Consider the following 12895-nt stretch of genomic DNA (forward strand, 5'->3'; position numbering starts at 1 on the left):
GATTTAATGAGACACTAATAGATAGAAGTGATAATAATAAACTGTATAATACTACTGTTTTTACTACTGTGGCTGTGTAGGACAGCCAGCCTTGATTCTGAACTCAGGATTGGTGAGGCTCAATTTTGGGGATGTCCCATGTAAAATGTCCTACTTGAAGCTAGTGCTGAGCGGTACATCGGTTTATCTGGAATGCCAGTTTTAATTTCCTTGCTGTACGCATTACTATGTACAGCCATCATTACCGGTTGTACTAGCAATCAAACCATTTATGATTTATAAATCGATCAGAGCTTTTTACTTTTTTTTTCTTTTTCTTTATTCTTTATCAGTTTTTTGAACTTTTTTTTTTTTCGGCATTTTTATTTTTCCAACACAATTTCCAGACCTGGAAATTACTAATTTTAAATGCCATGACTTTTCCAGTACGAACCCTGTATATTGTTATTTCAAAAAAAGGTGCTGCAGCAAGAAACATGACATCTATTATCAGGTAATAAGGGGAAAGAGAGAGAGAGAGAGAGAGAGAGGAAGGGGAAAAAGGGAGAGAGAATGATCAAGTGTGAGAAAGAGAAAGCTTATTTATATAGTGGGGGGGGGGGGTGGTTGATCGATATGGCTCTAAAAAATATCACGATATTTCAGGATATTTTTGCGATAACGATATACTTGCCGATATAGGACAACAGAAAAATAATTCGTTCATTTCAGGAATATAGTATAATAGTACAACAGTATAATCATAATGTAGCAAAATAAATAATATAGCATAAAATAATATAATGCAGCAAATAATATTGCAGAATATGTAGTGCATGCATATAAACTGCAAACTAAAACAATTATACAATAAATACACCTAAAGCTTCACAGTAAATAATAGACTACTTTTAAAACAGAACATATTATCTATTATCACGATATGGATTTTTAATATCATGATATTTCTGTGTCACAATATATTGTATACGATATAATATTGCTCACCCCTATTATATAGTATATAAAATATGTCTTTATTTAGACAAAGGTGCTTTAGCAAGAAATATGACATATACTATGTTTCTTGTAGCAGATAGTTGCCCATACCGTCAGCATCACAGTGTTTTTATAGAGGTAAATAAACGTGATTAACCATAACCAAATAGTGTTTCAGTTAAATACTGTATATGCTGCAAACTGAGTAGTATTTAGCATTAATCTAGCTGGCAAGTGAACAGCAAAGCAACCACAGAACAGTTGTGATTCTGTCAAACTTAAGTTTCACTGATATGAGTTTAGGAGATAATATGAGGTAAAGTGACTGATGTTAAACCCACTACTACAGACAATAAGTAATAAGCCATTGTTAAGCGACGGATATTGCTGTGCATTTTTTTCTTGGTATATTGTGGTTTAAATTTAGCAGCACAACAGACAGAAAAAGATTTGATTCTCGTGATTCGTGATTCAGCTGTGAGAACCCTATATGTTCCATATATGAATCCTATATGTGATAATCATCAGTATGATCAGTATGTTCAGTCACCTCTTTTTCAGACTTCTTTGGCTCTAGGAGAGGGTGCCAGTGAGCGATGGGTTTCCGCGGGTAAGCCAGCATCTCGTTCCAGTGGTCTCTTCCAAGCCCCTCGGCATGGCTGCCCACACGATTCACACCTATGACCTCATTGTGTCCCACTCTGCCACCAAAAATAGCAAACAGAGTATAAAAATAACTTTCAATGGAAGTTTATGGAACAAAACTAAATTACAAGTGATTTTGGAGGATTTCTATGTTCAATGTGAAATCCTACAACATAAATCAACATTCACATTATAAAAACAGGGAAAAAAATAAATAAATTAATGTAAACTTCAGTGATGTTACTGTCAAGCCTTAAAAAATATAAAAAATATATATAAGCTTACATTTTTTGCAATATGATTATGGTAATAATAGCACTTATTCTGCATTCGAATTACGTCAAAAGTCATGGCTGGAAATGATGAATGAAGTTCAACTTATATAGCGCCTTTCTAGAAACCCAAGGACGCTTTACAATTTACATAATTTACACACAAGCACATTACACATCAACACTCATCCACACACCGGTGAGAAGCAGCAGCCAATAGCGCACAGTGTACTCTCAACCGGAAACAACCGTCCACTTGAAGGACTGAATTGTGCACTACAGCATTTACCCAGGACAGAATCCATAACTGGGCACAGTCATACATACATTTAAACACACACACACGTGCATACATACCACACAATTTACCCATACACACCATATCAATTTAGAGTATCCAATTTACCTGATCTCCATGTTTTTGGACTGTGGGAGGAAACCCACACAGACACAGGGAGAAAATGGAAACTCAACCCGGATAGGGACTTGAACCCAAGACCCCAGTTCTGGGAGGCAAACGTGCCAACCACTAAGCCACCGTGTCGCCACACATCCAAGCTGACAGTGTTCTAGTTAAACACTTAAGAAAACACCAAGTATATCTGTACCCATATCTGCCATTTCATGCTCTCAATGATCAAAGAAAGAATCCATTTGATACTACATTAAAAACAGCAGTCTGTTATTTAGGATCTTGTCTAAAACACCTACAATTTTCAATATATTAAAAGGTATCATACTAAGGCCTACAGTCCTAAAAGTCTGGGTTTCCTGTAAAAAGCAAGTGTTTTTTATAATATAGGCCCTGCAACATCTGTAACTCACAGATCGTAATCCATGACGGATATGTGTAAGCTGACTTGCTCCATGTTTTCTGGAGGAATGTCGAAGATGATGGCTTCGTTGTAGGTGGGGTTCAGGGTGTTCTTCTTTATCGTCGTCTTCTTTTTCTTCAGCCGTTTTCCATCGCAGATCAGCGACACTTTCACGTACGGATCTGCCAGCAGAAGAAACACGTGTTACACGTCTGTCTCAGAGCCGTGCGTCGGTGGGGAGATTTCTGACGAGATCATGTCGCAGTCACACGCCCACGCCCATGCGTGCAGATGTACCTGAGTAACCCGTGATGTCCATGGCTTTGAGATTCCTGCATTTGATGACCGTCATGGTGAGGCGTCCCGCAGTGGGGAGGTAGCAGAGCGAGAACATGATCTCCCCCAGGTCCACACTTTCCTAATGGGGTAGAGCACATACACACACACATAAAGCACATAACACACACACACATAGAGGGATTCAGTGCTAATTAATTCCAGCGCAAATTTACACAGACTTACACATTTTTCAGGTTCACACTTTTTTGTGTACAGCTGTATTCCCCTGTTCAGTGAGAATTGAAAGAGAGAACATTAAACGCTAGATTTAGGGTTCTGATTAACCTTTTGAAACTGTGTTCTATTAAAGAATGACTACACTGAACTTAGCTTGATTGTACCTTCTTCACTGAACAGTAGAGAGATGTTCACTCCAGCATTCACTGTGTTTCAGTAGTTTGCCTTTTTAGGTCTCAGCAATAAATTGCTCCACAGGTAGTGTCTCACATGTATGGTCTTGAGACCATAAACAAGAGGTCTCTGTCTCGTCTCAGACTCAACCTCAAACATATAGTTTTAACAGACCTGTCCCAAATCTCTCCCTACAACCTTTACTGCCTCTCAAAGCACGAGAGACCTGCAGAGCACATGGTTTTAAACTGCCACAGTTTTTGGGACACAGCCATCTTTGCCACCTACATCCTCCTGCACAATGTACCGCACCAGTAACACCCATGGCCAAACTGAATATTAAGAAAAAAAATAAAAATAAAAATTGCGAAAAATAATTACATGCTGTATAATGTACAAATGTATTGTGTATAATACATGGAAATTAATGTAATTAAAAATATGCTTCTTTTCTTCTTTATTTTTCTATGAAGAAAAAACATTTGATCTGATGTCGGTCTTGGTCTTGGCAACTCCCACTCTTGGTCTTGACTCAGACACAACTACTAAAAAGTCTCGGTCTTTACTTGGAAACAATTACTAAAAAATCTTGGTCTTGGCTCGGAAACAACTGCTAAAAAGTCTTGGTCTTGACTTTAGCAGACTGGACTAATCATTCACGTGTGTTGATTTTTTTGGGTGAATTTTAGTTTTGATTTAGGTTTTAATGAATAGAATTATGTAACTTTAAACATCATACACTTATTACTATTCTATAATTTATTGAGCTGTAAATAAAAAAGCGGGATCTTTACAAAGAAAAGAAAAAACTAATTGTAGCCAAAACAAACAAACTAAACAAACATTTCATTATTTTTTTCTTTGTGAGGAAATTTTTTCTAATGACTTTTTCTAATTCTAATGAGCCCTGTTCCTGTCAAATAAATAAATGAATAAAATGAACACAGTCAGAAAGTCTGCAGGTCTGTCTTTAGATTACTTCCTTCTGATAAACCCAGAGGCAGAGAGGTCACTGTCTAGTCGGTCAACAGACATCAGGTCTCAAGACCATTTAATCATCTGTGGCGCCGACTCTCAGAACCATCTGAACAGACCGTAAATAAATCAGACCAAGCTCTAATAAACACTGACATGCTGAAAGTAATTGACCATGATCTAGAACTGTCCATGTCCCACAGAAGATAAAGGACGGTGCTCGTACCGGTGGGATATGTGTGGGGGGTCTCCTGCATTAAATGTGGATGTGATTACTGACTGAGTTGCTTATCTGTAACAGCATTTCCACCAAACCGATTGGCTCTGTATTGAAATGTGGGAAAACCGCCCAATCATAATGCATTTTAACCAGTCTTATAACTTATAATATTCACTGCATGCAGATTTTCTATCAACAAAGCATCCCCAAACCATTCTGAAAGACCCTTAATCCCGTCCAATGTGCTATTTTTACAGCACTGGTTGGGATGGAGTATTTCTGTAGCCCTAAACACCTCACATCTTACAGTATTAGATCATGCCCGCAGTGATGATACAGAACAGAATGAGTAGTTTAATGTACTCAGAGGGTATCACAGTAACTAGAAAATGAGGAAAGGTTTGTTGGACACACATCCCCCCAGTGAGGGTTCTGTACATGTCTTTTGCATGTTTTGAGCTGGGCAAGGCGTATTTTTGGGGCCCTTACAATATCAATAAATAAATTGCACGCAGTGCTTCATTTTGCAGGAAATATGAAATATTTTTTAGTTTGTTCGTGATTTTGTGAATTGTGATAAGTATTTTGATAAAATACAGGATATCGAGGTGTAGTCGGGGGAGAAAGGGTCTGCAGTTTGGTGTCCAAAGGATTGCATCGCTGCTTTTTGTGGATGATGTGGTCCTAATGGCATCATCATCCTGCGACCTGCAGCGCTCACTGAATTGGTTTGCAGCTGAGTGTGAAGCGGCAGGGATGAGGATAAGCACCTCTAAATCAGAGGCCACGGTTCTCTGTAGGAAACCAATGGTATGTCTACTCCAGGTGGGGGGTGAGTGCTTGCCCCAATTGAAGGAGTTTAGGTATCTCGGGGTCTTGTTCACGAGTGAGGGAAGGATGGAGCGCGAGATTGACCGGAGAATCGTCTCAGCATGGGCGGTATTGCGTTCGCTTTACCGCACTGTTGTGGCGAAAAGGGAGCAAAGCAAAAAAGCAAAGCTCTCGACCTACCAGTCTATCTTTGTTCCTCTTACCAATGGTCATGAGCGATGGGTCACGACCGAAAGAACGAGGTTGCGAATACAAGCGGCCGAAATGGGTTTCCTCAGAAGGGTGGCCGGGGTCTCCCTTAGAGATAAGGAGCTTAGTAATGGGTTAGCTAGGGTTTTGGAGTAGAACCACTGCTTCTTTGCATTGAAAGGATCCAGTTGAGGTGGTTCGGGCACCTGATGAGGATGCCATAAGGGCGCCTCCCTTAGGAGGTGTTCCTGACACATATGGCTGGGAGGAGACCACGGGGCAGACCTAGGACCAGGTGGAGAGATTATATCTCCACTCTCGCATGGTACCCCCGCGACCTGACTTCGGATAAGTGGTGGACGATGGATGGATGGATGGATGGATTTTGATAAAAACCTACCTAGTTTTAGCAATGGGAAAAAAACTGTATTAACACGAAACAATGCGTCAAAAAATCATCTGTGTGTAAGAGCAGAGAGAGGAGGGGAGGAGAGCAGCACCTCTTTGCTCTAAAGCTCACCTGCCTCTGTGTCTCTCATTCTGATGCTGGGTGGGTGCAAGAAAGGCTGATACACGTTTTTTGCGGGGGATGCAAACGTGACTGGAGTATGGAGGGTATAGGAGCAGACTTGAGCTGCTGTTTGCCCCATAATGATCCAACATCTGTTTCGGATACCTGTTCATAAGTCTCACAAGACACATTTAACATCTGATGAGTAATAATATAATAATAATATAACATATCATGCCAGTTTAATCTCAGGATATCTCTTGGTATGAGATCTCATCACACCCCTACTTATAACAAAACAGTTGTCTGCACTGTCAGCACTTTCACTACTATGGTAGGCTGAACATCACTAACGCACACGACTGTCCATCACAGCTCATTCTTTCATGAGCCCCTAACTAACACCAACTCAGTTAGACCTTAATTTGCCAAAGTCACACGACACCATTTAACATTAGACACTTACAGCCCCTGTAACAGACTATCAGAGGCTCAGCAGCTTTAAATCCCCACCAAACCCGGCGAGCAACATTACCGTCTCTGCATCCCAGTCGAAATGAGAGATAATTAAAAAAGCAATTATGGCTGAATGTTTAGCTGATCATATGATGAGCCTGCAGTCTGCAGTTGGTTCGGGTCAGTGGACAGAAGACTGCAGACTCCAGTATGTTTGCTTTACAGCTACATGTAGATTGCTGAGGCCATGCCTGTGGGAAGCACTCTAAACCCAGCATGTATAGAGTGCGGGTCGAGAACAGAATCAAAGCTTTGAAACTTATAAATGTATAAATAGGTACATAAAAATTGATGTGCAACTTCAAGGGTTGCAAATTAGTAATGCAAACTTCAATTTATCAGAATGATAAAGGTAAATGTACATGATGCTACAATGCTGTGCACCGCTCAGCTTGATATGTGGAGTGTCAGTGGGTCAGTATGCCTTTGCTATTGCAATGACGGGGAAAGTACACTTTGCGCAAAAGGCATGTACTAATTCACTAAATGAAACATGGCTGTATTGTGGGCATAACATGGAATAAACCAATTAGCATGTCACATGCCATTCCCTTTAAGAGGTATCAGGTGTGCTCAGGCACACGCTATGGGTTTGTGCACTGCTGCCTGTTCATGTAAGCATAATATTTAGGGTGTACACATGTTGGGGATGCCATGTATTGACAATTCACTGCCAAGATAGCAATGAACGTCTGACTGTTGACATCTGTCAAGGTTGTTTTAAGTAAGTGGTGCACCAGAACTGTACCTGAACAGCATAGATATATTTAAAAGCATCAACATGCCTTGTACATGGTGTAATATATGGCCATAAGCCTCTATTTCAGATCTTGAGGAAAAGGCATAAACTAATTCTCTTTTTTAATCATGGATGTGTTTTGGACGTAACATGTATTTCCCATTAAGAGACAGGTGCACTCTGGCTTTGGTGGATTGGTATTTTAATGGTGCAGCACTCCTGCGCTTTTCAGCAGAGGAAACTGACCTGCAAGTTCATGCTGTGAAGGTGTGCGAGTAGCTCATTTACAGGAAAACAATGTTATTTTTTGTTGTATTGTCTTTACTAATAATGATGGTGTGTCTGCATGTGTAACAAGTGGGGGTGTATGGGCACTGAGTGTGCATGGCCCTCTTGTGTTGCCAAGATAGCCATGATATAAGACCACCATGCCATCAGCGCCATCACCATCAGAGTAGATATATTACAAGTGACGTTGCTATTTAAACGATGCAGGTGCATGGCAATAAATTACACTGTTGGAGGGGTGTGAGACAGCAATGAGCATCGCGGCACGCCTTGTACAGGGTGTAAGATAAGGCTCATGCTCACTCTCTGAGAATATGAGAACAGTGAGAATTTTCCCTTTTACATCACACAACAAAAAGCATGTTGAATGAGATGACAATGCCAAAATTATATATTGTGCTGCCCAAATATGAACACTTACACATCAGGCCTTCAGTTAACGAAATCCTCAAACCTCAAGCAAATACTGATCTTTATAAATAATATTTTTATATATAAGACTATTATGAATTAATTCATGAATGTATGAGTAAGTTTCTATAGCAGAGCACTAACCATTATGAGCACATTACAGCCGTTTATCAGAGTAATAAAAAAGATGGATGGTCTTACACTGGTGGCGTACTGAATGTCTCTCCAGATGGAAGTCTCCCGTGAGAGGTCGGACGATTCAAACAGGTTATCCAGTATCACCTCGCCAATCATGTCGTGCCGTGAGAAGCGATCGAAGTCGAAGACGCTGAGGTGCAGCTTCCTGGCCGGGAGCTGCTCGTAGGGAACGGGGAACTGGAACATTTCATCAAACGTGGGGTTGAGGGTCTTGCGGTGCACGCGGGTCTGGAACTTGCATTTGCGGTCTGGCAGCAGGTAGATCTTGACGTAGGGGTCCGAGCTGCCGCATAAGTCCTTGGCAGGCAGGTCCAGAGCCTTGAGGATGGTGACGAGAAGCTGTTCGCCCTCGTAATCGTACTTGAGTGAGAAGTTGATTTTGCCGCAGGCCGTTTCGTTCTTGGACGATTCCTCAGCCTCCTGCGTGCTTTGTTTGTACAGTTCAGGCTGTATTCGTCCGAGAGCGGCGGCGGTGCAGGTGGGGTGGTCGTCCACATCCAGGAAATCGCTCCCTCGGTCCACACTGGTCACATGGTGCATCTGCCTGGGTAGATGCTTCTTGAAAGAACTGTGCCTGTTGAAGTTTAGACGTTTAAAAGTTTAGACATTTAGGCTACAGGAATATGAATTTTGATAATCCTTTACCTTAAATTATATAAATGAATGGTGTTTTAAGCCTAAAAGTTCATAGTCAATCTATACCGATTACCAAACAAGCCAAAAGAATTTATACCAATCAAAAATTGCATTTCGACTATTTAATGTACGCAATTGTGAAAACCATTGGCAAAACTTTGAAAACCTGAAAAATAAATTATTTTGATACCTTCCTATGTATGACAAGGCATTGTGTACATTAATATTATTTTGATTTAGCACTTATTTCTTACTTGGAATAAACAGAAACATTCTGTAGAACATACAACATATCTATATATCAATCTTGTTTTTTATAGGTAAAAAAGGAAACATTTGATAAACTGGTATTTTTCTAATATAATAGAAAGTTTATAATGTAACTAATATAAAACTAATTCATTGCATAATGTTTACTATTTGTTAAATATGTAACTATATATTGTAACATTAGAAAGAATAAAAATAAAGCTTTGAAAATGACTAATTATACCACTGGGTATGGCATTAGGGTTGTATAATTGTGTTTATCAATGTGTTCACACATTTAACACATTTAACACTGATCACAGTGGGCACTACTGTTGGCCTAAAGCGTCCGTCTCCATCCAGCTCAAATATAATGAGAGAAAGATTTCCTGTCAGCTGAATGCACTCAATAAAAGCCAGGGACCACCGTCAGGTCTAATGTTCCCTGACAGTTATGGGATTTTAAGCATTAACTCAATTAGGAACGACTGCAACTAACCTCCAAACTCCCTGCCAGTAAAGCATGTTTAAACCACACTGCATCCTATATAATAACAACCTCACTAAGACCTGAACTCAAAACGATTATCTAGATTTCTAATCCAATAAAATGACAGTGATATAAACTGGTGCACTGGTCAACTTGAACACAACATATTAACCTTTACAATTTAACAAAAAAAGGTTACATTTACCCGAAGCTAAGAAGAATTACACAACAGAAGATTAATAATAAGATAAAGAGAATAAAAAAAACACAACAAACAAATAGACAGACATGTTAATATAGACTAAATACAGACAAATATACAGTGAGAAAAATAATTATTTCTTGCTGATTTTTTTAGAAGTTTTCCCTCTTACAACTGCAATGGATTGACAGCCTGTTCAGGGTGTATCCTGCCCTCTGGTGTATCCAGGCCAGTCTGAAGTTTGCCAATAAACACCTGAATGACTCTAGAAAGGCCTTGGACAATGTTATGTGGTCAGATGAGACCAAAATAGAGCTTGTTGGCAAATAGATCTCTTTGGAAAAGCTGCATATGTCCCCAAGAACACCATCCCCACTGTGAAAAATAGAGGTGGAAACATTCAGATTTGTGGCTGTTTCTCTGCCAAGGGTACAGGAACATTTCACTGAACTGAGGGGTTGTTGAACCGGGCCATGTACCATAGAATCTTCAGATTCTCAGCCAAAACACTTAAGATGGGTTGTGGATGGGACTTCCAGCATGACAATGACCTAAAATACAGTGGTTGGACAATGAAACTGAAACACCTGTCATTTTAGTGTGGGAGGTTTCATGGCTAAATTGGAGCAGCCTGGTGGCCAATCTCAATTAATTGCACATTGCACCAGTAAGAGCAGAGTGTGAAGGTTCAATTAGCAGGGTAAGAGCACAGTTTTACTCAAAATATTGCAATACACACAACATTATGTGTGACAAACCAGAGTGGACAAATTGTTGGTGCACGTCTTGCTGGCGCATCTGTGATGAACCCAAGACAGCAAGTCTTTGTGATGTATCAAGAGCCACTATATCCAGGGTAATGTCAGCACACCACCAAGAAGGACCAACCACATCCAACAGGATTAACTGTGTACGCTGTAAGAGGAAGCTGTCTGAAAGGGATGTTCGGGTGCTAACCCTAATTGTATACAAAAAACATAAAACCACAGCTTCCCAAATTACGGCAGAATTCAACGTGCACCTCAACTCTCCTGTTTCCACCAGAACTGTGTATACATTATTGTGGTCTAAAACCAGGTGTTTCAGTTTCATTGTCCAACCCCTGTATATGGCCAATGTAACAAAAGAGTGTCTTAAGAAAATACACTTTAAGATCCTGTATTGGCCAAGAAAGTCTTAGGCCCCTCATCACAATCTGTGGAAAAACTGTGGAGGAAGTTTAAACTTTGATCTGCCATACGACATCCTTGGGACCCTCAGGAGTTAGAGATTTTCTGTGAAGAGGAGGGGGCTGAAATCCCAGAGATACGGGCAAACGTTCTGACCTGGAGGGCTCCTTTAACGAGTACAATAAAAAAAAAGAATGTTCATGTCTATGTAAGCGGGTAAAACAAAATCATCAGGGGACCGAATGGACTGGACTGAATCTGATTGTATTGAACTTGACTGGAATGGACTAACCTTTATTTGTTTGGACATGACTGGATTTAATTTGATCTGTACAACAAAATATATATATATATTTTCAAAGTTGTCAAGGCATTGGTTTGGGTCTAATCTCTTTTTTTTAACTGGGTCATACGTATGTCCATGTTGGTAAAGCAGCCCTGGACTAACCTGTTGGAGGAGGCGGGCTCGGTGGTCTGTCGGGATATGCGCGTCCGTCTCAGCAGGTGGTCCTTCATGGAAAGCTGTACATCTGCCGGGATGTCTGGAGACGTGTGACTGATTTTCACCGCGGCCTCCAGGAAGTTTTCGGGATCCTTCAGCTTGTCTGCCGCCATGATGTCTGCCTGGGTTGAGTAATAGTCTCGGTCAACGTCGCTACTCAGCTCACGGTCGGGGCGGGCGGGGGTGAGGGCGGTGGCGCTGGACGAGAGGGCTTCGCTGCGCCAGGGCACCCAGCACAGCTTCCAGGTGGCGAGGCTGATGACACCCAGCAGGGCCAGGCCGCCCAGCACAAACACCAAGAGCAGGACACTAAAAGAAATGTCTGATGGGACAGATTTGGGACACGAGAAGAGGAAGAGGAGTGGATATAGAGCAGATGTATTTATCAGGGGGAAGACAGAAAAGAGAAAGAGGAATAATTAGGAATGCAATGTGGGGCAAACAGGTCTAACATTGCTCTGCCCAAACAGTCCTTCTTAGCAACTCAGGCTCCTTACAGAAAAGCTAAACTTCATCTATTATACATCAACAGTATGCTTAAGAAATATTAACTATTTTTAAGTAATTTAGTAATGTAGTGACGAAGGTTCCGTTTAAAAAAAAAATTGTGTTATACAATACAATTTATGCACTATAATCAGGTTTATTACAGACAAGTTTATTATGACAGAAAACAACCCAGGCAGACGTCAACAGTCAGATGTTCATTGCTATCTTGACAACGCAGGTGCACGAACCCACCCTTTACATCAACAATAAACGAAAAGAATTTAAATAAAATAACATTGCTGTTCCCATAATCAGTCAACCTTCAAAGCGTGAACAAGCATGTCAACTTCCCCAAAATAGGGCCCACAAAGTCTCTTGTCTTTCACCGCCTTCAACAGGTTTTGCTTCAGGATTCACATTTTTATTGCTTATAGTTTTGAAAACCATGTATTATATTCTTTTAGCTTCAGAATTACGTTCTACTTTGTGTTGGCTCTCACTTGTGCAAGCCACTGTAGTGAATAAACAAAGCATTATCAGAGCATTATTATATACCTGATACCAGATACTATACCCACAGTAAAGGTACTACATGAAAAGGCATCATTTATGACAGTTCAGACGTTTACGTGTATTGTAAAGGCACTATTTAGCTTAAGCTTCCTCTGGCTTACCTGCTGTGAACTTCTCACTACAGGTCTGGCAGTATAAAACTGCATATACTCTGCATTCCTCAAGTCTGTGAAAAAGAGATATTACTGAAAACCCCACGGCAACAATAATCAGAAATGAACACACTAATTGAAAATGAGGACCAAGAATCCTCTGCTGTCCTCGGCTGGGTCTGGTTGCGCTCTCAGGAATGAGACGGTTATTATTT

The 12895-nt window shown here is 40.5% G+C and overlaps 1 protein-coding gene across 1 annotated transcript in view; it reads right to left on the reverse strand.

Annotated features, from left to right (window-relative positions):
• Positions 1 to 12895, reverse strand: part of syt6b (synaptotagmin VIb) — a 64163-nt gene that overhangs the window by 6216 nt on the left and 45052 nt on the right. Inside the window, exons 2-6 of the mRNA XM_015601696.3 lie at positions 11473 to 11848; positions 8282 to 8852; positions 3008 to 3128; positions 2721 to 2892; positions 1529 to 1679 (exon numbers count right to left, since the gene is read on the reverse strand). Of these exons, the coding sequence (XP_015457182.2) occupies positions 1529 to 1679; positions 2721 to 2892; positions 3008 to 3128; positions 8282 to 8852; positions 11473 to 11848 (1391 nt within the window). The remainder of the gene's footprint in view (positions 1 to 1528; positions 1680 to 2720; positions 2893 to 3007; positions 3129 to 8281; positions 8853 to 11472; positions 11849 to 12895) is intronic.

Source organism: Astyanax mexicanus, chromosome 24 (assembly GCF_023375975.1).
Source record: "Astyanax mexicanus isolate ESR-SI-001 chromosome 24, AstMex3_surface, whole genome shotgun sequence".
Classification (NCBI taxonomy): Eukaryota; Metazoa; Chordata; class Actinopteri; order Characiformes; family Acestrorhamphidae; genus Astyanax; species Astyanax mexicanus.